The sequence below is a fragment of the Panthera onca genome, chromosome B2 (genome assembly GCF_046562875.1).
Source record: "Panthera onca isolate mPanOnc1 chromosome B2, mPanOnc1 haplotype 2, whole genome shotgun sequence".
In the NCBI taxonomy this organism is placed as follows: domain Eukaryota; kingdom Metazoa; phylum Chordata; class Mammalia; order Carnivora; family Felidae; genus Panthera; species Panthera onca.
In genome coordinates, this window is record NC_138343.1 from 3285548 (window position 1) to 3310382 (window position 24835).

Genomic DNA, 24835 nt, shown 5'->3' on the forward strand with positions numbered 1-24835 from the left:
CTTTTAAAACCAGTCAGTTCTGATTCAGCATTGGCAAATACACACTGGAGAAAAACCCTGTGTTTTTGATGTGAGATGAATGTGAGATGAATGAATGTGAGAGAGCCAAGCGCCAGAGTTCACACCTTGCCTTACATCAAGTAATCCACACTGGAAAGAACCTTTATGAACATAACGGGGGAAGGCTTTTAGCCAGAGCTCAAATCTTGCCAAACATCAGAAAAAAAACCACTGGAGAGAGACCCTATGAATGTAGCCAGTGTGGGAAAGCCACTGGCCAGAGTTCAGATCTTACCACACATCAGACAACTCATCCTGGAAAGAAACCTTACGAATGTGGTGAATGTAGCAAAATCTTTACCCAGAGCACAAGTCTCATCAAACATCAAAAGACCACACACTCCAGAAAAGACCCTACGGACATAGTCGGTCTGAGAAAGCCTTCAGCCAGAGTAAAATTCCTTTAAGCATCCGATAACTCACGCTACCTAGAAATTCTGTGAATGTGATGAATATATTAATGACTTCACGTAAATGTCAGCCATCACCAGAGATCAAAGATTTCACTGGTAAAACAAGGAAAGTTTAAGTAAGACTTGATATTTCATGAAAGGTGATCAAGTTAGCGTTGTGAGCAAGATACTACCAAATAAATTTTGTAAGATACTTGAGGACGGGTACTGTGTAGTTCTGATATTTCAGCTTTCTATCAGTGTTTTATAGAGAGACTCCATTTAAATGCTTACATCATTCATTAATACATTTTTGGCCAGATTTTTTATGCTCTCATCTTCGGAAGCTTTCTGAAATTAAAAAAAAGAAAAAGAAATTCCCTTATAGAACAAATATGTCACAGGGATGAAAAGTACAGCATAGGGAGTATAGTAGAAAAATCTCGTAATAACGTTGTATGGTGACGGCTGGTAACTATTCTTATCATGGTGAGCATTGTGCAGTGTATAGAATTATTGAATTACTATGTTGTGTCCCTGAAACTAATAGAACATCATATGCCAGGTATACTTGAATAAAAAAATTTAAAAAAAAAAGAGTGCCCCAAATGGAAACAGAAGCACCCAAATAAAAATTAAGAAACTTTTTTTATTGAGAAGATCACTCCAAATTCTATTTCCACAAGTTCTATTCAGAGAAGCCGGGAATCCAAGTATCTATCACATAAGTCTTCCCACCCGTGACAGAGACAATTCCAGAGGACCTGAAGAAGCAAGGGGACATCTTTTAAATGGCTGAACCCCTAAACAGAGCCATTCATTCCACTATGCTTCACTTCCTCATCCCCAACACAGAGCCATCCATTCATCACTATGCTTCTCTTCACTTCCTCATCTCCAACACCACAGGATCTTATCTAAGACGGAAAGACAACATGGGAAGAGAGTGATTTTCAAGGTGTGTTTTATAAGAATAAATTCTTCAGGATCTAGGCATGTGCTTTTTGAAGACTATCTTCTCTCCTTTGAACATACTAGTAAAGAAGTAGAAGATTAGGAAAGACACACAGTTAGTTATCTCTGAGCCTATTTCTTATTACTTGGCACTTGGTTTAAAAAGTACCACGTCATCATGCTTCATGAATGAATCCTAATTATCCATATTTCAGTAAGGTCACATCATTTTAAGAGATTGGGCCTCAGGTCAGAAGGTAAGATGATCGTAAATCTGAGTTCCCTTGAGATCCCCTCAGCATCTGAGAAAGAAACCAGAAAGGACCTAAACATGATGAGTTGTGAAACTTGATTCCCTCATCTCTCCCCAGACTTACTTCTATTTGGTTTTAGTTGGCTGTTATTAAGCAGTGTGAATTCAAACACAATTTAAAATATACCCTAAATTGTGTGGCAACAGTTATAATACAGCCATACGTTGACAACAGAAACAATGGCAACGTATACAAGTTATTTGTCTAGTCTTTAGGCTAGTGTTCAATAACATTAAGTGGAAAATACAAGTTAAACTTCCATTAACTTCAGTTTTTTTAAGTAGGTGCCCAGCGTGGAGCCCAGCGCAGTGCTTGAACTCACAGCCCTGCGATCAAGACCTGAGCTGAGATCAAGAGTCAGGCTTTTCACGGACTGAGCCACCCAGGTGCTCCCATTCCAGCCATTTTTGGGGACTGTGTGACATTTTTTCTGTATACAAGATCATATCATCAACAAACAGACGATTTTCCTTCTTCCTTTCTGATTTGGATGCCTTTTGTTTCATTTTCTTGCCTAACTGGATAGAACTTCCGGTACTATGTTGAAAAGAATGGTGAGAGGGGACACTCTTGCCTGTTCCTGATGTCAGAGGGAAAGCTTTCAACCTTCCACCATCAAGTACGATGTTGGCTGCATGTTTCTCATATACGGCCTCTATTATGTCGAGGTGTGTTCATCTTATACCCGATGTGAGTGTTTTCTATCATGAAAACGTGTTGAGTTTCGTCTGATGCTTTTTCTGCATCTGTTGAGATCATAACACGATTTTTGTCTTTCATCCTATTAATGTGGTTTATTGATTTGTGTGTGTTAAACCATCCTTGCGTCCCAGGGAAAAGTCCCATTTGATCATGGTGTATGATCCTTTTAATGTAGTGTTGAATTTGGTTTGTTAATATTTCGTTGACAATTTTTGCATCTATATTCATCAGGGACATTGGCCTGTGTGTGTATATATACATATGGTGGGTGGCGAAACAATGCTCCAGGCATTTGTTCGGTTGCGCTTTTATTTTTTAAATTAATACACAGACCACGTCATATTTGATAGAGTCCACGCTTCTGTGTTCTGGTACTTAGCACAGTGCCTGGCCCATTGAGAGGATCAGTTAATATTTATGGGGGGAAAAACATATAAAGTTAACAATATCTATTGATTCCACCTAACTGAAGTTCCCGGGGCCATATATTTTATTTTATTTTATTTTTTAAAGTTTATTAGTTTTCAGAGAGACAGAAACAGTGTGAGTGGGGGAGGGGCAGAGAGAGAGGGAGAAAGAGACAGAATCCCAAGCAGGCTCCACGTTGCCAGCACAGAGCCCGACGTGGGCCTTGAACTTGAACCATGAGATCATGAGCTGAAATCAAAAGTTGGATGCTTAACCGACTGAGCCACCCAGGCACCCCTGGGCCATACACTTTTAAATAAATAGATAAAAGTTTGAAATGAACATATTAAATTAACATCCCGTTCATTTCAATATTTTCAATAATTCCTCTGCCCGCTCTCATTTTTAAAATGTTCTATTTTTTTTAAGTAATCTCTATACCCGGGGCGCCCGGGTGGCTCAGTTGGCTGAGTGACCGACTTGGGCTCGGGTCATGATCTCATGCTTTGTGAGTTCGGCCCCGCATCAGGCTCTGTGCTGACAGCTGGGAGCCTGGAGCCTGCTTCGGATTCTGTGTCTCCCTCTCTCTCTGCCCCTTCCCCACTCATGCTCTGTCTCTGTCTGTCTCAGAAATAAATAAACATTAAAAAAAATAAAAAAATAAGTAATCTCTATGCCCAATGTGGGACTTGAACCTACAGCTCTGAGATCAAGAGTTGCACGCTCCACCGACTGAGCCACCCAGGCACCTCCCATTAACTTCAATTTGATCCATTCATTGATGAGGTAATGAGATGATGGTTATTTTGGCACAACTCTAGCAGCTGGCATTTGGGGAAGTTGGATTACGTAAGAGTCAATAATGTTATTTTTCATTGGCAAAATCAGTTAAAGTTGGTTAACAAATGCCAAGAGACATAGCTTCTAACAAAATAGCATATAAATTTTTATTATAGAATCAATGATCCAAATATGTTAATAAAAATTTTCTGGTTTTGGGGCACCTGGGTGGCTCAGTCGGTTAAGCGGCCGACTTCGGCTCAGGTCATGATCTCATGGTCCGTGAGTTCAAGCCCCGTGTCGGGCTCTGTGCTGACTGCTCAGAGCCTGGACCCTGTTTCAGATTCTGTGTCTCTCTCTCTCTGCCCCTCCCCCGTTCATGCTCTGTCTCTCTCTGTCTCAAAAATAAATAAACGTTAAAAAAATTTTTTTCTGGTTTCATATATTCAATGGGAAATCATTAAAATGTTCTATAGAGGGATCCTGCCTGCAAGGGAACACAGGGAACCTTCTGGAGACACAGAAGTGTTCTGGATCATGATGGGGGATGGTGCTTACTCAAGTGTATACATTTGTCACATCGTTCACCTGTATACTTAAAAATACTCTCAATAAATATTTGAAAAAAATGTTATGTGAACAGCCCATTGATTTCTATTATTTCTCTTTCAGATCATGTGATTTTTTTTCTTTAAAACATGCACACGTTCTTGAGAAGTTTGTAAAATGAGCTCTTTATTTAGATTTGCAAGACTGTAGGGTCCAGAGTCAAGCTCAGCCCCATCAATTTCTCTCCACACACACAATACACACTTGTATGTATATACATTGCCATGTTCTGCGGCCTTGTTGAAGGTCATGAGCCTTCATCTTTCCCAGTTTATGCTGACAATGCTTTTATAGTTTTTAATTTTTCCAGATAGAATTGCTTTTGTTTTTCCAATTTTGCTTTATTTGAATCTTCATGGCAATTTTTCATTTGGGAGCATTGACGTTCTAGATAATTCTGAGCTGTGTTTGACTCTCTTAACTGTCCCTAATTTCTTTCAGATGTTCCTTTTGTCATCTGCCGAGAGAGTGCCTCACACTGAGGGGTCTCAAAATCCCGCCCATTCTCGGAGGCTTGATTAGATGTAAGGATATGAGACTCAAGAAATGTAGAGAGACGATCAGACGAATCCATTGATGGTTGTCTTTTCAGGTTCATCCACTGAAGGAGGAACAAGACGTTTTCGGAGATGACACTTGTTCAGCACCAGGAGGTGTTCTTCTCTGCTCATTACTGACTTCTTACAGCCACCAAGGTGCTTCTCAGTGCTGGGCCCTTTCACTCACCTCCTTCACTGTTAGAATGAACAAGCAACATCAAGGCTATACCTTACCGAGGGATGGAATCTGAGACTTTCCATCTTAAATATGACAGTGTTTGGATCTTGGAGATATTGTTATTGGTAAAAATATCGGTGTCTATCCAAGGTCAGGCAGATGAGCAGATGAGCTAGAGTGTACATCTCTCTCTCTCTCTCTCTCTCTCTCACACACACACACACACACACACCCCACAGTAGATAGAGTAGGAGAATAATTGGACTGGGATTAGACATGGACTCTAATCCTAGTTTGGCCATTTGCTAGTTGTGAAATTTTAAGCATCACCTATCTTGGGTGAGCATTAGGGCACACAGCGCAACAATTAAGAATGTGAACTCCTGTAAAAAAAAAAAAAGTGAGCTCCTGTAGCCAAATCATGGGTGACCTTGGGCAAGGTATTTAACCTCTCTGAGACCGTTTTCTCATGTGTAAAATGAGGTTAATAATAATGACATCAATCACTTATTCAAAAATTATTTGATTATCTACAGTGTGCCAGTCTCTGTTGGAGCTTATGTTTTGAGGTGAAATGTGCTAAAACACATCTGATAAGGACTACCAGGAATAAATGTATAGTCCAACAAAATTCGGTTTATTCATTCACTGAACAAGGTAGACCTTTACCAGTAGAAACATGGAACATCTCACAAAGAATGAAGCAGGGTTATTGTAGGATTTCGAGGAAGAGTAAATTTTAGGTAAAATTAAATAAAGCAGCATTTTTTTTTTTTTTGATCGGCTCAATGCAAGGTCGGTCTGGATTAAAAAATAGACACAGGCCTGTTGTTTTAGAAATCTCCAAGTTAACATAAACGTGACATGTTGTGTGTGAAAATGCTGTATCTGAAGCTCTGCACCCGGTTTGGAAATAGAGATTGTTTCTGTTGAAAATGGCTCGAATTCCCCTGGCAAGAGTGGGATGTTGATGTATCCTGAGAACGATGTCAAATAGTTTCTGACGGTCTCTGATTTTAGCAAAGAAGATTTCTCACTAGTTTTTTCTTAAAAAAAAAAAAAAAAAAAAAGGAGTAGCAAGGCAAAGGTGGGCATACCATTAGTAAGAACGTAGGAAATCTTTAAAGAGGATCATTGTGCGCCTGGGTGGCTCAGTCGGTTAAGCCTCCAACTTCACCTCGGGTCCTGATCTCACAGTTCAAGCCCCACGTCAGGCTCTGTGTTGACAGCTCCGATTCAGTATCTCCCTCTCTCTCTGCTCCTCCCTGCTCACACGCTGTCTCTCTCTCTCAAAAATAAAGATTAAAAAATTAAAAAAAAAAAACTGTGAAATTTCACAACTGCAATATGTATGACCAATTGGGGAGAAATATTTGCTGTTAGCTTTGCAGCAGGCTCTATCCGTGTCATCTGAGTCTGGTTAATGGCAGAGCTGACTTCGCTTTCTCAAACGAGATAATACATACAAAGCGCGGAGAAGAGTGCCTGGCACACAGTATGCGTTTAATAATCATTGCCTGTTGCTATGGAATCTGATTTTCCTGTGGCTCTGGGATTTTAGTGGTTCAATGTATGTCGAGAGACGATAGCAGGAGGCTTCCTTTCTCCTTCGCTTACGAGAGCAGAGTCAGTGCTGTAAAACCGAGGAACTAAATTGCACGCGAGTTACTCAAGAAAACCCCACTCCCCGAGGCTGTGCCGCACGGACCAGACCAGGACAGTATACCGAACGTTCTCCCAGACAAGTCCGGCTCCCCAGCGGCCACGCCCAGACCCCGCCCAGTTAGGGTCACGTGGACGTCTGCAGACCCGCCCCCCCCCCCCCCTCCCGCCGAGTCCGCGCAGCCGCAGACGTGGCTGGGAAATGTTTGCGGAGAAAGAGCGGGTCCTGTGGAGCCGAGAGCTGCTCAGGCATAGTTCCTTTGGGACCGGGACCCGGTAGTCGGTGCCCCTGGCTCGGGACTGGTGGGTCAGGTCCCGCAGGCCCCGAAGTTTCGCAGGGCCTTGCCCTTTCGGAAGGGGCGGGGAGTCGCCTTTTCACCTGCGCCAGCTGTGGCCCTCGAGACGGGCGGGGTCGGGGTTCGGCACGCCCACCCCCCCGGGCCCGGATCTGCGCGGTGTCTTCGAGGGGCTCGGTCTCCCGGGTGAGGCGGCCTCCGGGCCTCGGAGCCCGGCGCTGGCGGCCCTGGTGGTCCCACGCGCGGCCTGGGGGTCCCGCAGGGAGGAGCGGAGGGGACTCGCCCCCCCCCCCCCCCCCGAGCCATTGAGGGAGCAGAGCTGCGGTAGCGCCGGGAGGCAGCCTGCGAGAGGCCCCGGCGGGAGAGGTGAGACCTCGGCCGGGCGGGGTGTGGGGGTGAGGTGGGCCCGGGACGTGGGGACACAGCTGTCCTGTCGCTTCCCTGGGGACTCAGCACGAGGGGAGGAGCTCTTCGCGAAGGTGGGGAGACAGGTGGGAATCTGTGTGGAGCCCCGAGCAAAGCCCCTCCGGTGTCGCTCCCCGGGACCCCTCCTCCCACGCCGGCCTTTTATCCTTCGCGGTTCAAGGAAGAAGGCCTGGTTTGATCAGTTTCAAAGTCACCGTACCGCAGGGGGGCGTGCCGATCTAACAGCTGTACGGACAGGTGCAGCCACCAGCACCGGCAGGATGCTCGCCACACACCTGCCTTTATCGTGGTCACCCCTGCCCCCACTGCTGCCTTTATCGTAGTCACCCCTGCCCCCCACTGCTAACCGCCGGTAGCCGCAGACCGTGCCCCATCTCTCTCCTTTTGTCTTTTCCAGAACGTCCTAGAGATGGAATCTGACTCTGTATAACCTCCTGGGGCTGGCTTCTGTCACTCAGCACCAGGCCTTGGAGACTCATTTGTCTTGTGTGAGTTCCGTATCGCTCAGTAATATTCCACTAAATAGACGGTAGGTTGCTTGTTTTTCATCTGCTTACCTGTTAAAGAACATTTAGATTGTTTCCCGGTTTTGGTAACTATGAATCATGCTGCTCTAAATGTTCAGGTACAGGTTTTTCTGTGAACATAAGTTTTCATTCAGCCTGGTTTTGAAAAGCAAACCGGTCTGAATTTGAATGCTGGTTTGAGATTTATTGATTGTGCGGTGACCTGAGACCAGTTACTTAACTTTTTTGAGTAACTTTATCAGGGAGTTGCTGTGAGGTTAAATGACCCAGCGTATCCGTGGTTCTCCACTTTTTCAGACTCAGCAGGCCCTTTTTTATCACAAGTATTGTGGAATGCCCTCATTTCTATCCTGAAATGAAATTTATGAAATGGGTAAAACTAACGTACATAATTCTTAAGGCTATATAATGCCCTAACTTTAGAATAAAGGAGAAAGAAAAAGGAACGCACTGCAACTCAGGCCCCCCCCCCCAAAAAAAAACAAAAAACAAAACAAAAAACAAAAAACAAAAAAACCTGACCGAATCTTAGTAAAAACTCAGAACAAAGTACCTTGATTTCGATGGTAGTTGCCTTTATAGAAAAATCATTGAAAACAAAGTAATCACTGAAAACAGAAACAAAACTCTGTGGTTGTGTGTAAGGAAGATTTCGGGTCTGGCCTCCTCAAACCTTGAACCGCTCTATTTTCTTCACAGATGGCAAGGAAAATACAGTCTCTCGGCTGAGAACCCTTTCACCCTCCTGAAACCAACATAAATCTGCCCAGATCTGTGTCATCACATTCTTCATCCCTCCCATGTTAGTAGAGGGCTGTCTGCCCTTCTGTCTGCGCCTTGGATCCCATCCATCCTGCATTTCCAAGACCTTTAATTTTCCCTTCTCCCTCTTCATAGTTTATACACCTTTGCAACTGTACCCTTCCTATTTTTTGCCCAGCTTTGAGGTGTATTTTACATACAATTACCTTCATCAATTTTATTTGAATGGTTTGAGTTTCAACAATTGTTTATGGTTGTGAAACATCTACCAAATCAAGATCTAGAACTGTATTGTCCCGATTGAAGAACCCCCTAGCCATAGGTAGCTATTTAAAGTTAAATTAATTAAAATGAAATGAAATTAAGCGCTCACCTCCTTACTTGTACTAGCCATATTTCAAATCCTTATGGCCACTGCTGTATTTGACAGCCCAGGGACAGAAAGTTTTCCTCATTTCCGAAGTTATTTTGGACAGTTCTACTCAGTGCTTCTATAGCTATAGCTCACAAATTTTGATTTGTTATGTATGTTATCATTATGTTCAAAATATTTTCTTACATTTCTTATAACTTGATAAGAAGATAAATAAAGGGGATGCTGGGTGGCACAGTCTGTTAAGCACCTGACTCGTGATCTCCGCTCAGGTCATGATCTCGCAGTTTGCGAGCTCGATCCCCACATCGGGCTCTACGCTGATGGTGCAGAGCCTTCTTGGGATTCTCTCTCCTCCTCTCTGTCCCTCCCCTGCTTGTGCCTGCACATGCACTTGCTCTCTCTCTTGCCAAATAAATACACTTCTTAAAAAATTTAAAAAATAATAACTTCTTGAATAATTGATTTAGCACTGTTTAATTTCTAATTATATGGCGATTTTTCTGGATATCGTGTTGTGACTGGTTGCTAATTCCATTTTTCTCAGAGAATATATTGTGAATGATCTCAGTCTTCTTACATCTGAAAAATGCCTTTATTTTACTTTCATTTTTGAAAGGCATTTCCTCTGTATATACAACTCTAAGGTGACAGGTGTTTTCTCTTTGTAAGAACTTTAAAGAAGTTCCTCCATCGTCCTCTTGATCGCATGGTTTCTGACGTGTTGTCTGTGTTCTTCTGTATGCAATGTGTCTTTTTTCTCTCTGGCTGATTTTTAAGATTTTCTCTTTATCACTAGTTTTGACTAAATTGATTATTACATGCATTGGTTTAGTTTTCGCCGTGTTTCTGAGCTTAGAATTTGTTGAACTTCTTGGGTCTGCGGGTCTGTAGTTTTCATCAGATTTGTACAGTTTTCGGCCACTATTTCCTGACATACTTTTTCTGCCCCACTCCCCCAGTCTGTAGATTTCAAGTGCACAAATATTAGTCTGTTTAAATTTGCCCCCCACCTCACTGATACGCTGTTCATTCTTTTAAAAAAAAAATTTATTTATTTTTGGAATGTTTCTGTTGCTATCTGAAGTTCACTAACCTTTACTTTTGCAGTGTCTACTTTGCCATTGACCCATCAGTGCATTTTTCATCTTGATCATTAGTCTTTTATTTCTAGAAATTCTGTTTGAACCTTTTTTTAAATTTCCTCCACTGCTCTCTACTTATTTGGACACATGGACTGTAGCTGTATTAATTGTAATTCTCACCTCTGTTCATTCAGATTAGTTTCATTTGACTGATTCTTTTTCATTGTGGGTTGTAATTTTATTCTTTTTTTTCCTCTAGTGATCTTTGTTTGGATGCCAAGCATTATAAATTTTTCTTTTTGAGTGCTAGGTAATTTTGTGTTCCTAAAGGTATTTCTGAGCTTTTATCTGGGATACTTGGAAACAATTTGATCCTTCCAGGTCTTGCTTTTAAGATTTGTTAAGTGGGATCAAAGCAGTTCTCAGCCTAGGGCTAATTTTTTCCTCATACTAAGACGACCGTTCTGTGGATTCAATGCAGTATTTCGTGTATCGTGCAGTTTCCTAGTTTGGCTGTCAAAATGGGCCCTGTGTGAGCTCTGTGCACCATTACCTCTAATACGTTTAAGTAGTTCTTTTCCTGGCCTTGAGTAGTTTCCTCACACACATATGGTGATGTACACCTTGCTAAATACTCGAGGGGGGCCCTCTGAAGATCTCCAGAGTTCTCTCTACAAGTCTCTTTTCTCACTACTCTGTTCAGCAAACTCTGGCCACATAGGCCTCCCCAGACTCCGCACTCCCCCTGTTCAGTTCTTACATATGGATCCCCTAACCCTATGCTACAGCCTGGAAACTCTGCAGGCAGGCAGTTGGAGAGATTAGTTATCTCTTGCTATATAACAAGTCACCCCCGACACTTCGCAGGCTTAAAACAACATGCATTATCAGGAATGGAACATGGCTTAACTGGATCCTCTACTTCATGGTCTTTTGCAAGGCCTGCAATCAAGGCATCGGCGAGGTCCGGGATCTTATCCGAAGGCTCAAGCGGGGAAGGATTCACTTCCTAACTTACTTAAATGGTTGTTGGCAGGATTCGGTTTGTTGAGTTCTTGGACCGAGGAACTTAGCTTCTTGTCGGCTCGTGGATGGAGGCCACCTTCGGTTCCGTGCCACACAGACCTCCAGTGTTTCAGCCTCTTCAGAGTCAGCAAGAGAAAGAGTCCACTACCAGGACGGAAATAACATTCTTTAGTAACCTCATCATTCCCTCAGTGTTGCAATATCTTATTGGTTGATGCATGTTACTCAAGAGAAGGGAATTACACAAGGCTGGGAATGGGTCCCGGGTCATTGAGGGTCATCTCACAGGCTGCCTACCACACCAGGGCAGGGGTCACCGTTATTACTGGACGTCTGGTATCTTACCATTGTTTTATATATTTTGTCCTCTGTCGAAATCCATATTGTCACCTCAAGTTTTGTCATTGTTCATATATTTCTTGGTTGTTCCAGGCAGGAGGATAAACCTGCTTCTTGTTATTTCACCGTGGCTAGAAGTTCATTGTGGCTAGAAGGGCAAGTCTCAGCTCGGCTGCTGATTCCCATCTGTTTAAACCTACTGAGTATTGTTCTGGCCTGGCATCTGGTCTGTCCTAGTGAATGCCCCTGGGGACTTAAAGTGTGGATTCAGCAGTCGTTGGATTTGTGTACTAAATAGCAAACAGGTCAAGGTGTCTGGCAACGTCATTCAGATCTTCTGTGTCCTTACTGTTTTTTAAAGTGCATTTGGTCAATTGTTGAGAGATGGCTGTTGAACATTAAGAAACGTCCCTTTTCAGCTCTGACAATATTCTATCTTGAAATCTGTTATTATCTGACAATATAGCCATCCAGCCTTCTTACAGTTTGCATAATAAATCTGTCTCTATCCATTTACCCTTGATCTATGACTTCACATAGGAAGTAATGTCTCTTGTAGAAAGTATATAGTTTGTCTTCTCTATCTTGATCTCTGCCTTTTAATCGGAGAGCTTAGAGGGGGATTAGACAGGCTTTTTTCTTTAAGAGCCAAATGGTAAATACTCCAGCCTTGGTGGGCCATTCACTCAACTCTGCCAATAAAGAGAAAGCTGTGGGGGGCGCCTGGGTGGCTCAGTCGGGTGGGTGGCCGACTTCGGCTCAGGTCATGATCTCGCGGTCTGTGAGTTCGAGCCCCGCGTTGGGCTCTGTGCTGACAGCTCAGAGCCTGGAGCCTGTTTCAGATTCTGTGTCTCCCTCTCTCTGACCCTCCCCCGTTCATGCTCTGTCTCTCTCTGTCTCAAAAATAAATAAACGTTAAAAAAAAAAAAAAAAGAGAAAGCCACGGTAGACGGTGTGTAAATGAATGAGTGCAGCTATGATCCAGTAAAACTTTATCTTCAGAAACCGGTATCGGCCAGATTGGCCCTCAGGCCATAATTTGTCAACCCCTGGTTTCGACTATTTGAATTTACTGTAATTACTGGTACGTTTGGGTTTGTCTCACCATTGTTCATCCCTTTGTTTTCCCCTGATTTTCCTTTTCTTCTGTTTTGTGGACCATTTAAATACTTTTAGATATTTGTTTTAAGTTTTCCTATTAGCTTTTTAGCTGTGCTAAAAAGGAGCTGTTCTCCTTTTCATTATTATTTTTAGCAGTTCCTCTAGGGATTACAATATACATCCTTAATTCTTCAGTCTTCTTAGCATTAACATTTCACTTCCCGCAAAAATGTGGAAAACTTACAACCACATAGGTCCAATTACCACACTCCATTCTTTTGTTCTAGCTGGCTCATGTATTACCTGTACATATGTTATGAATTGTACTAGGCAGTGTTATAATTTTTCCTTTACATAGTCGTATGTATGATAAAAAAATTAGATAAAAGCAAGCTCTTACATTTTAATTTACCCAGATATTTACCATTTCTAATACTTTAAATTACTTTGTGGGGATCAGAATTTCCATCTGGTGTCATTTTCCTTCATCCTGAAGAACTTAATCGCTTTGGCAACAATCGGAAAAAAAAAAATCCAAAAGACACGCTTGGTCGTCTGTCAGTGTGCCTTGTCATGGTAAAGAGGCCCATCTCCAAGTCACGTTAGCCAGAGACCCGGAAGTGCACCGTTACAGCCCCTCTGTCTTGCCCGCGTGTCCAGCTTGTCACCACGCCCTGTCAACGTTGCCTCCTACGTTGCCAATGTGTATTGGCACATTGTGTCAATTGTGTATTGCCAATGTGTCCCTTCTTTCTGTCTCTGCTCACTTTCTCTAATCCGCATTCTCATCTCGCCTAGATTTCTGCAGCATCCACACCAGTACTGTTTCGTGTCCATTCTGGCCTTTCCACCTCCCTACTCCCTGCCAGAGAGAGAGCCTTTCTAGCACCCAGATCTGCTTTTGTCATCTTCTGTCCCCTCCTCTGAGATGGCTTCTTTCCTGTGTCAGGTTGAAGACTGTATGCTCTTGCCCGGGCTGTGACCTCCCAGAGCTGGCCTCTCCCCCTGCAGTGGCATTCTCCACCCCCCCCACCTCCCCCAACCCCACCCCCCCCCCCCCGTTCATTCATACACCTTGTCTGCTCCGTGCACGCGGCATCCTTCAGTGTCTCAGTGATGCTGCCTTCGCACCAGCTGTTGCTTCCTCTGCTTGGGGCGCTTTTCTTTATCTTGTCGCCCCGGTGACTCCTACTGATCCCTCGGGATTTAGTCCAGCATCGTCTCTTCAAGTAAACCCCGCCGAAACCCCGACCAGGTCAGGTCGCCTTATTAAAGACGCTCATGGCCTCACACGACTCTTCTCTATGACACCTGTCACAACTATAGTTACATATTTGTTTGTGTGACTATTTGGTTATTGTTTATCTCCTAGACACTCAGCTCTGTGCGATCAGGTACCATGTTTTGTTAAGCTCTGTATTGTCAGTATTGAGCACCGGGTTCAATAAATATTGGTTGAAAGAATAAAGGTTTATTCATTCAGTCATTTATTCCAAAACAGAGGTATCCGAAGCGAGCACCAAAAGCAGAGGTATCCTAAAAATACTTGGAAGGAGAAAGATAATCAGGAGGCATTATTATAATGGTAAAATGTGCAATTCTCTGTGACACCAGCTGGGTGTCCAGTTCAGTTCGGACCCTAATCAGAGCTAGCGAGGACCCCAGGGGGTACGTGCTCAGTCTCACAGGACGCCCCCCCCACTTCAGATGCCGGTGGCAAGTAGCGGGTCCCCGGATTGCCCACGACCCGTCTGACTTGGCTACAAGTCAGAGGGTCCCATGACCTCCCTCCTTGGATTAGATCATTTGCCAGGACAGCCCACAGGACCCAGGGAAACGCTTAGGTTGACCATTTAGTGGATTGTCAAGGATGCGATAAAGGTTACAGATGAACAGCCAGACGAAGAGATACCTGGGACAGGGTTCCCAAGGGTCTGTTCTGGTTTTTTTTCCGACTTTATGCTTTTTGCTTTTTAGGTTTTGGGGGTCCCGTTGCTGCATTCTCTTGGAGACGGTCTTGTCAACGGTGTCCAGTCTGCTAGTGAGTTCTTCGAAGGCACTCTTCGTTTCTGCTGGTTGTGTTTTAAATCTCTAGCATGTCTTTTTGGTTGTGCTTACACCGCCCATCTGCTCTTGCCTGCTGTCTACTTTCTCCATTCGACCATTTAGCTTATTAATTACAGTAGTTTTAAATTCCCAGTGTCAGAAGTCCAGCATGCCCGCCGTATCTGCGTATTCTACGAGTTGGCTGTCTCTCCCCACCGTACTCAGTGCACTTACAAAGAGCGTCACTCCTTTTCTTTCAGGAGAGTCTGATTTCCTTAGCCTCCTTGTATCTATTGAGTTCGCTGTCCTTCACGAACCCACCTTCTCATGCTGTGCGTGACAGCGCAGAGCTCCAGTTCACCTGATTTTCTGACTCCTCCGTGGGTTCCTTCAGTGGTTTCTGTTTGTGCCTCTTAATAACGGGTATCTGCGAAAAGTTGTTCTGCAGTGGTTGTTGTGGTTTACGGGCTGAAAATCCCTCTTAGCGTTTATGCGGTAGATGCTCTCAAACATGTACTGTTCCAAATATTAGGGTAATGGCTTTAACTCACCTTTAGCTTTAAGTAATTTCTAGGGCTTGGTTGCCAAAAAAGGACAACAACAAACAAACACGCACACACACACACCTGGCCGGACTTATCTTTAAAAACGGCTGTCATTGGGGCGTTCTCATAAGAAAACCACCAGCATTTGTCCACTCACCAAGCATTCGTCAGGCATAGTCTGTGTGCCAAAAACCATGCCAGGAGTTGAGGGCTCGGAGGTTAAAGACTTTAGTCCGTGACCTCCAGAAGCTCAACGTCCAGTGAAAACACTGGTGGGTGCCGTGATGCAGTAGTGCGGACACAGCATGGGAGCAGTGGTGAAGAAGGGGCTCTGGGGCTGGCTTTAATCCTGGCTCTGCCACTTACTAGCTGTGCAGCCTTTGCACAAATGCCCTAAACTCTCTAAGCCAACATGACCAGTAGAAATATAATGCAAACCACATGTGTCATTTAAAAAATTTCCTAGTAGTCATGTTTAAGAAAAGTAATGAGAAACAAGTAGAATTAACTTTAAGGATATCTTTTTTTGAATCCCGTGTGTGTAAAACTTTTTAACACGTAATCAGTATACAAACTTATTAATGAGACATTTTCCTTTTTTTTTTTTTAATCTTCAAAATCTGGTGTGTATTTTACACAGAGTACAGCTCAGTTTGGCGTGGCCATGTTTCTGGTGTCCAGCAGCCACACGTGGCTAGAGGTCAGTGCACAGGGCTTTATGGGTTTATGCCCCTTCCCTCACTCATAAAATGGAGACAAAAATAGCTTCTACCCTGGAGTTCCAGTAAAGGATAAGTGATTAAATACATGTAAAGTACTTAGAACAGTGATTGTTCAAAGCATAAATACTTGTTAAATATTAGCTGTTATTATTTGTAGGAACAATTATTTTATGATGACAGAGGCTAAGAGAACATAGATAAGGAGCCTAGAACGGGTGACGTTAGAACTGAATCCTGAAGAATGAGCAGGAATCGGCATAGCAAACAGTAGGTGGTTCAAGGGCAGTTCTGGACAAAAGATCAAGTGCAGGGAGACGTGAGAGACTTGATAAGTGCTAGGAAGTGGACACAGGGTGGCTGGAGCGTAGGGTGTGTGTGAGAGTGACAAATGGTGAGGCTGACTGCTGATGGGTCAGCTCACGAAGGACCTCCGTCTCAAAAGTAGGAGAAGAACTTAAGTATTTGGAAAAAATTCACACCGTAAGTGGTATTGAGGACTGGAAAGAGGCCAGATGGGAGGGCTTCCCTGATGTCACACAGATAGTCATAGAAAAGTGGGATTAAAGCTCTGGATTTTCTGTGTCTTTACCCATTATCCTCTGCTCCATCAGGCAGCTCCCTAGGGCAGCAGAGATTAAGATTCAACTCTGGAATTCTGGCTTATGTGTAACTTGAGGCAAGTGACTTCAGCACCCTGAACCTCCCTTAAAGTAAGATCCTGTTTTCCACCTCACGGGGTTTTTAGGAGAATTAACTATGTCAATATTGTGGGTCAGCTTGGAATAAATTCAATAACTGTTAGCTCCACAGCCAAAAGAGTCTTCCAAGTTTCTTTCCCCCCAAGACAAGAAACAGTAACCCTGGAGACACAAATATGTGCACATCAGATAAGGGGTAAACAACAAAAGGCATGGCTTTTAGGTATTGAAATTAGAAGTTGAAACAGTACAGTAAATATTGTGGGAGATCCGGAAAATGGGAGTTAAGACTGTCATGGGGCTTATGTAATTTGAGTGGGGCTCTAAAATATGGTCAAGATTTAGGTGGGCAAAATCAGGAAGGAAAGAAAGACTTTGGGGGCAGGAGAAGGAATGATGGGTTACATGAGGAATGAACGTTGAATGTTGGGAATACAGTTAATAAGACCACTAATTCCTTGTGTTTAATGCTTGCCTGTGATATGCCGTGATCACTGAAAACAGATGTTTAAGTGAACAAATCTGCTTACTATCCCTTCTGGGGAACCTTACCAGCCCAAAGTAAAAGACTGCATAGGTGCTAACACTTGGGGGTCGTCTAATGAAACAGCCAAGTCCGTGCCCAGCAGTCCTGCGATGAAACCCATCATTTATCATGTCCTTACACACAAGCACTTAACTTTCAACCAGCACATCGGTAACTCGGTCTTAAGCGTGAACCCATAATTAAAGACTACTTCTAGACACGCTAACATAGAAGATGAAGGGTCATCTCTCTTGTTTGTCTTCTATTCATAGTGTTTCTTGTCTTTCTGTCCATGACTGAGAGTAAAAAAGAAATACGTTGTCCTTGGAAAGCCATGAGAATTATTTTTCATTGCAAAAGAGTAGATTTCTCCCTATTCAAACTTTCCTTTTCTTTCCCTCTTCTTACATTAAATGTAAAACAGTAATGTCAGTAGCAGTTATTCACCAAAGGGGAATTAGGTAAAAGTATTGTTTTGTGTAAGTCAAAAAAACAAATTTAAAAGAAATGTTTTTGTTGTTGTTGTTTTTAAGCTTTTCTTTTTATGTACTCTCTGCACCCAACATCAGGCTCAAAAAGAAAAGTTTTTTTTTTTAATGTTTATTCATTTTTGAGAGAGAGAGATAGAGTGTGAGTGGGGGAGGGGCAGAGAGAGAGGGAGACACAGAATCGGAAGCAGGCTCCAGGCTCCCAGCCGTGAGCACAGAGCCTGACACGGGGCTCAAACCCACGAATCGTGAGATCATGACCTGAGCTGAAGTCGGACACTTCACTGACAGAGCCACCCAGGCGCCCCAAAAGAAAAGGTTTTTTAAAGAGACATTTAAAGAGCTCTTAACAGGCTTTGGGATAATAGTTTCAATGCTGACTAAGTACTTTTCTCACAGAAGACTCCCTAGAAGCCATTTCTCTTTGATCACAGTTCTCCTTTCCTAATACCTCCTCATCTTCATGTTCTTCTTTTTTGTAATCTCTTCAGTTTAGGCTTTTCCTGAACCACCTTCTCACCTGACCGTGTTTGCTCCATTCCCTTCGGTCACTTTGATTTAGCTCCAACCCCTTCACACCACTAGCATTTTCTCCCCAGAGAGCAGGTAATATTTACATCGCCCTGTTGTTATGATCTCAGTGTTTACAGCTTCATGACCCCATTCCTCACAGAGCAGCTTCTTATATTCCAGCTTTGGACTTTCATGTCTTGCAGATGGCAAGTCTGGACCTGAAGCCGAGAAGTCGACACTACAGCAGCAGGACATTTTCAAAGAAATTCCGTCCCGAGGAATAAACACGGAAGAACTTACAAAGGTAAAGTCTGTATTGGGAGGTACCTGGAGACCCAGAGAACAGTTTAAGAATCAGCACATCTGGGACAAGACAAAGTCACCTGCATGGAAATTCCTGCCCAAGAAAGAGGTATAGAAGCTAATGAATTTGGAAAAGCTGTCACTGTACAATCAATAGTTTCGGAGCAGTGTGTGCCTGCAGAACAGTGTGTTCGTGAACGTGCTACACGTGGGAAAATCTTCCAACAAAACTCAGACTTAATTATACAAAGGGAGTGTGATGGAAAGAGACCTTGTGAATGTAGCGGATGCGGGAAAGCCTTAAGAGACCACACCACTCTTATTCAGCATGAAAGAACGCATACTGGAGAGCGACCCTACAGATGTAACGAATGCGGAAAGGGATTTAACCAGAGTTCCCACCTAACAAACCATCAGAAGACTCACACAGGGGAAAAGCCCTACAAATGCAATGAATGTGGGAAGGCCTTCAGTTATTGTTCAGTCCTTATTCAACATCAGAGAATTCATAGTGGGGAGAGACCTTATGAGTGCACTGAATGCGGTAAGACGTTTAGTCGTAGCACATACCTTACTCAGCATCAAAGAATTCACACTGGTGAGAAACCCTATAAATGTCTTGAATGTGGAAAGGCTTTTAGCCAGAGCACGCATCTTACTCTACATCAGAGAATTCATACCGGAGAGAAACCCTACGAATGCAGTGAGTGTGGTAAAACCTTCAGTCAGAGTGCACATCTTACTCAACATCAAAGAATTCATACGGGAGAAAAGCCCTATGAATGTAATGACTGCGGAAAAGCCTTCAGTGATCACTCCGCTCTTATTCGACATCATATCATCCACACTGGGGAGAAACCTCATGAGTGCAATGACTGTGGGAAAGCTTTCAGCTACTGCTCCGACCTGATTCAACACCAGAGAACACATACTGGAGAGAGACCATACAGGTGCAGTGAATGTGGGAATGCCTTTAGTGACTGTTCAGCCCTCATCCAGCATCAAAGAATTCACACTGGGGAGAAGCCCTATGAGTGTAGTGAATGTGGGAAAGCCTTTGGTAACTACTCAGCTCTCACTCGCCATCAAAGAACTCATACTGGGGAGAAACCCTACGAATGTAAGGAATGTGGCAAAACCTTTAGCAGAAGCACATACCTTACTCAACATCAGAGGAGTCACACAGGAGATAAACCATATAAATGTCATGAGTGTGAGAAAACTTTTGCCCAGAGTTCGTTCCTTATGCAACACATGAGGGTTCACACTGGAGAAAAACCCTACAGGTGTAATGAATGTGGGAAAGCTTTCAGTGACCGCTCAGGGCATATCCAGCATCAGAGAACTCACACTGGTGAGAAGCCCTATGAATGTAATGATTGTGGGAAAGCTTTCAGTTTCTGCTCAGCCCTTATTCAACATAAGAGAATTCATACTGGAGAGAAGCCCTATAAATGCAGTGACTGCGGAAAAGCCTTTAGTGATAGGTCAGCACTTATTCAACATCAGAGAACTCACACTGGAGAGAAACCCTATAAGTGTAACGTATGTGGAAAAGCCTTCAGTCAGAGTACGAACCTCAGAAATCACCAGAAAACTCATTCTAGTGAAAAATCCTATAAATGTAGTGAATGTGGAAAAGCCTTTAGTTACTGCTCAGGCCTCATTCAACATCAAATCATTCATACTGGAGAGAAGCCTTATGCATGCAGTGAATGTGGCAGAGCCTTCAGCTGGGGGACGGACCTTAAAAAACATCAGAAGACTCATACTGAAGAGAAACTCTACAAATGTAATGAATGTGAAAAAGCCTTTAGCCAGAGCACGTATCTTACAAAACACCAGAAAATTCACAGTGCAGAGAAAGCAAATCTACATACTGCCTGTAGGAAAACCGTTAAGCAAAACTCTTCTGTTCAACGCGAAAAATCTCACACTGGAAAGAAATCCTCTGAACGCCTTGAGAGTCTGGCTGCTGTGGAGACCAGGGAAACAGAAGGATCATGAAAACTGTCAACTAGAGTGGCCACATGGCTTAGTGGGAAGAGTGCATTTATGGGTTTTAGAGGTCCTGGGTTCTAATCTCAGCTCTATTACTAACTAAGTGCATTGCTTGCTTGAGGGTAAGTCACTTTACCTCTTTAAACCTTAATTTACTCACCTGAAAAATTTGAAGGTCTGACTAATTGATCTTTAAGATCCACATTTATTTTATTTATTACCAATGTAGGCTTTTACAGAGGTGATTCTTAAATTGTGACCTATTTATTCTACAGCAGTTTTGATTTACATTGTGAGGATGTGGCCGTCATTATGGATTCAGTAAAGATATGGCCTACACACTATTTATTACCATGGGTCCTCCAAAATTAAACATACTATGAATATTCAAGGAAATTAAGAGATAAAGTAATATGAATTCTGTTAATTACTGCAGTAGGAAGGTTGGGATCTTTTCTTGATTAAGAATATGGTGTTGGATAAAACCTCAAAAAGAATGAATCAAATTATTGGTAAAGGCTGGGTTACCTAGAATCCACCCAAACTTAATGGTGCAATATAAATTTTCTCTATTAAGTTCAATTGGTTGCTATCATGTCCCAAGTGAAAAGGAACTGGAAAGCAGTTCTAAAGTCTTGAGCAGATTTCTAAGAACAGATGAAATTGGAAAGTGTATTTGCCATTTCCACCTAAATATGTAAAGGCCACGTGAATGAAAATGAATGTTGATCTAGGAAAGTCCGTTGGTCTCTGGTCTTTTTCCTGTGACTACAGAGACAATAGCCTGAAAATATGAAGATTTATTTCAGAAGCCTGTGATACTAAGTTGACCAGTTAATTTTTTTTCCAGATTTACTGTCATGCCTGTGCATTGTTTTATAATCAAAGAAACAATATTTAAAAGGAATTTGATAACTAAGCAAATTTAATGGTTTTGGAATAGGAGACTACTTTAGCAAATTATGCAATGGATTTAAATACTCTGAGCACAAGTTTAAGACTGTCATAAAGCTGTTTTGTGGCATTTTTGTTGTTGCTTTCTCAGCCTGTTTCCCCCTGCAGCAAACATCGCTTTCCCACTCTGACCATGTGCTAACTGCACTTAGTATACCCTTCTTGTTTACCTTTCTCAGCCCTGTCTCTTTCAAGCTTCATCTTATGGCCTGGCACACACACAGTGTCGGGTGGTGGTGGTGATGATGGTGATGATGATGGTGATGACGATGGTGATGATGGGGTGATGATGGTGATGGTGGTGATGGTGATGGTGATGATGGTGGTGATGGTGATGATGATGGTGATGGTGGTGGTGATGGTATGATGATGGTGGTGATGACAGTGATGATGGTGACGATGCTGGTGATGATGGTGGTGATGGTGATGATGATGGTGATGACAGTGATGCTGGTGATGATGATGGTGATGATGGTGATCAGCACTCATCTCTTTTTTCTTTGCATTTCTGTAACATTTATTCACATGGACTTTTTAGTACCTAGTGGTTCCTTGATGCTCAGTAGGAATATGGAAAGTAGGTTCTATACCTTAGTTTTAAACCTTCACAGAAACTAAGTCAAAGTAGAAATATAGTAGATGTTCAGTAATCTTCATTGATTGAGGAAGGGAAGATGCTGTTTACCACTGACTAAAGAAGGGCGGGTACCATGGGAGCACTGATGGAGGGATGGCGGGCCCTGTGGGAGCACTCACTGAGGAAAGGTCGATGCTGTGGGAGCACAGAAGGAGAGAGGGCGGGCCCTGTGGGAGCACTGACTGAGGGAGGATGGATGCCATGGGAGCACTGACAGAGGGAGGGTGGTGCTGTGGGAGCACTCACGGAAGGAAGGATGAAGGGCACCATGGGAGCATTGTCAGAGGGAAGGCAGGTACTGTGGGACCATTGAGAGAGGGAGGGTGGTCACCCTGGGAGCACTGACGGAGGGAGGGCAGCCACCGTGCGAGCCCTAATGGAGGGAGGGTGGATGCTGTGGGAGCACTGACGGAGGGAGGGAGGGTGCTGTAGGGGCGCTGACTGAGGGAGGGCAGTGCTCGGGAGCACCACAGGAGGGAAGCAGGTGCCGTGACTCAGGAAAGGAAGGTGCTGTTTACCGTTGACTGAGGAAGCATGCGTTATATGTGTTATACCTAGATGATCTCCTTTATCAACCCCTTAGCAACCAGGTTTGGCTCGGTATTCAGAGAGTTTGCATTTGTTAGGATTAGGGGTGTCTCTCATAACAGACCCAGACCAGTGGTGGCACACAGATTATGCACATGAGCACGGGGGCTCCCTGGGCATGGGAACTCCAAGATGGCAGGAACACAGGCTTTCAGTCTCGTTGCCCCATCATCCTCGCTGTGTGCCTTGGCCTTGACATCCAGGCATCTTCTCCCTCTTCAAGACGGCAGAAGTGAAAGGACATCTCTCTCCCACTAGGAGTGTGACCTAATCTGGAAGTTTTGTGCATTATATTACTTATATCCCATTGACCGTAAATGGGCCATAGTGATATGGGAACAAAGGCAGGAGGAAATGGCAGGTAAAATCAACTTTCCTTAGAACCTGCAGCCCTTTGACAAATACTTAGGCAAAGACAGAGTACAACATTCCTCCAGGAGCTCCTACTGTCTTAATGCTAATGCTTTGCTAGAGGGGAAGACAACCTTGGCTTGAGGATAGCTGGCTCTCCTGCATCCTGTGTCTTCTGTAGGTATGAAAGTCGCTGGAAACCTCCCCGTGACTTTACCTCCCCCAACCCCATAGTATATAATCGTCTCTGCTCATGGTCCTGGGACAGTTCTTCCTGCCCACATGTCCTGTCCCCGAGCTTTAATAAAACCACCTTTTTGCCCTGAGGACACCTCAAGAATTCTCTCTTGGCCGTGGGCTCTGGACCCCAGCACCATTCCCAAACCCCACCGCTGTGACCTCATGTCCTGCAGAAGGAGAAGGAGCAAAGTCATGTGTCGTTCTAAAGGGGAGAATGGTAATAAACAGCCAGCTGTGATCTCAGAGTGGTTGTGCTCCTTGTCGCTGACATTGCAGTAGAAACGCCCTGGCTTCATAACGCAGGGCCCAGGAGTTCAGTCTGGAGGGCAGGCTGGCAGGTGGTCCCCTAGGGCCGCTGGGGAACAGGGGAAGCAGGGAGACCGGTCTGCACAGGCCAGGCGCTCTCAGGAGGGGCAGGCCGTGCTCCCCATCCGCAAGGGGAAATTCAGCTGATTTCTAAATGCATTAACGTTTACTATAAGGCCTTTCTCGCCACGCGATGCGCCCAGAGCTGAGCACCAAGCCAAGTACAGGCACCCCCAAAGCAGGCACATGACCAAGGATATCTCAAACGGGTTTCAAGCCGGGTGAAGGTCTGTGTTGGCGTGTGCTCGTGCGCTCTTCGCACAAGTCTGTCCGAGAAACTGGAGCACTGGTTTTCCTCCAGCCTATCTGGAAACCAAAGCAATACGGCCGAAAGAGACCCAAAATCCAGCTGAGCGGAGCCCTCCACAGCAAGGGAGGAAAAGGCCAAGGCGGGTGGGCAGGGGAGGGGAGATGCGGTTTCACCCAAGACCCCCACCTCCAGGGAGCAGACACAAACCAGGAGGGACCTTGAGGGCGGGGGTTTCTCCCTGAGCAGGGAGGGGTGTGTGTCCCACCGCAGGCACCCCTGAACCTGGGGACCTGTGCTGGGGCGGGGACACCCCTAGAACATCTGGCTTGGGGAGCAAGAGGCGCTTCTCTCTGGGGGCCCCAGGGGCTCTGGGGCCTGAGATACCCTCGTTTTCAAGGTCCCCGGGCTGACTCTCTCCTCCAGAGCTGCCTGGATTCCTTGTAAAGGAGATCACTGCTAATCTCATGGTGGCTGCCGGAGGGGCAGGGAGCAGTTGGGACTATCTCCAGATGATGGAGGTGCTGGTGAGCACCGTCTCGCGACTTCAGGGGCACAGGGGAACACTGCCGCCCCGAGTGCGGGTCCCCAGCACCCCTGGCCTGCATCACCTGGGCTCCCGGGAGCCCCTCGCTCAGCCCTGGGCCACGCTCCACGCGGGTGGAGGGAACCAAGTCAGAGAAGTGCTGTCTGATCTCACTTCATGTGCTTTCTAAAACACAAAGCAAATGAACACACAAAACAAAACTCACAGATACAGAAAGCAGACTGGTAGTTGTCGAGGGGAAGGGGAGGGGGCTGGAGGATGGGTGGAGGGCACCACTTGTATGGTGATAACTTCCTATTGTATACAAATACCAAGCTATTATGTGGTGCACCTGCTACTAATGTTATATGCCAATTTTTCTTCAATGAAAAAAAACCCCTCCCTCTAAAACCTCATGAAGGCACACAGCGTGGTGTCCATGCAAGGACGGACAGGTGGATCAATGGAACAAAAGAGGAGCACATTCTGTATTTAACAAATGGGATGCAGAGGAGTACGGAGAGGAAATTGTGCTGGCGTAATTACATATC

At 44.4% G+C, this 24835-nt stretch overlaps 1 protein-coding gene across 3 annotated transcripts; it reads left to right on the forward strand.

Annotated features, from left to right (window-relative positions):
* The first annotated feature begins 6784 nt into the window (after nt 1–6784).
* LOC132666228 (uncharacterized) lies at nt 6785–20482 on the forward strand. Of its 3 annotated transcripts, XM_060614144.3 has the most exons (4): nt 6785–7260; nt 7718–7808; nt 14511–14574; nt 18275–20482. In XM_060614144.3, the coding sequence occupies exon 4, from the start codon at nt 18459–18461 to the stop codon at nt 20379–20381; it is 1923 nt and encodes a 640-aa protein (XP_060470127.2). In that variant the 5' UTR covers nt 6785–7260; nt 7718–7808; nt 14511–14574; nt 18275–18458; the 3' UTR covers nt 20382–20482. The 3 variants fall into 3 exon arrangements, 1 of the variants encoding a protein (XP_060470127.2); XR_009604565.3 differs by lacking the exons at nt 14511–14574; nt 18275–20482 and adding an exon at nt 8547–13568; XR_009604566.3 differs by lacking the exons at nt 14511–14574; nt 18275–20482 and adding an exon at nt 8547–13568 and having other exon boundaries at nt 6791–6901.
* Nucleotides 20483–24835: the final 4353 nt, after the last annotated feature.

Excerpts from the sequence above, each read along its gene's own strand:
- LOC132666228 (XM_060614144.3), top strand. The coding sequence starts at position 18,459 with ATGGAAATTCCTGCCCAAGAAAGAGGTATAGAAGCTAATGAATTTGGA.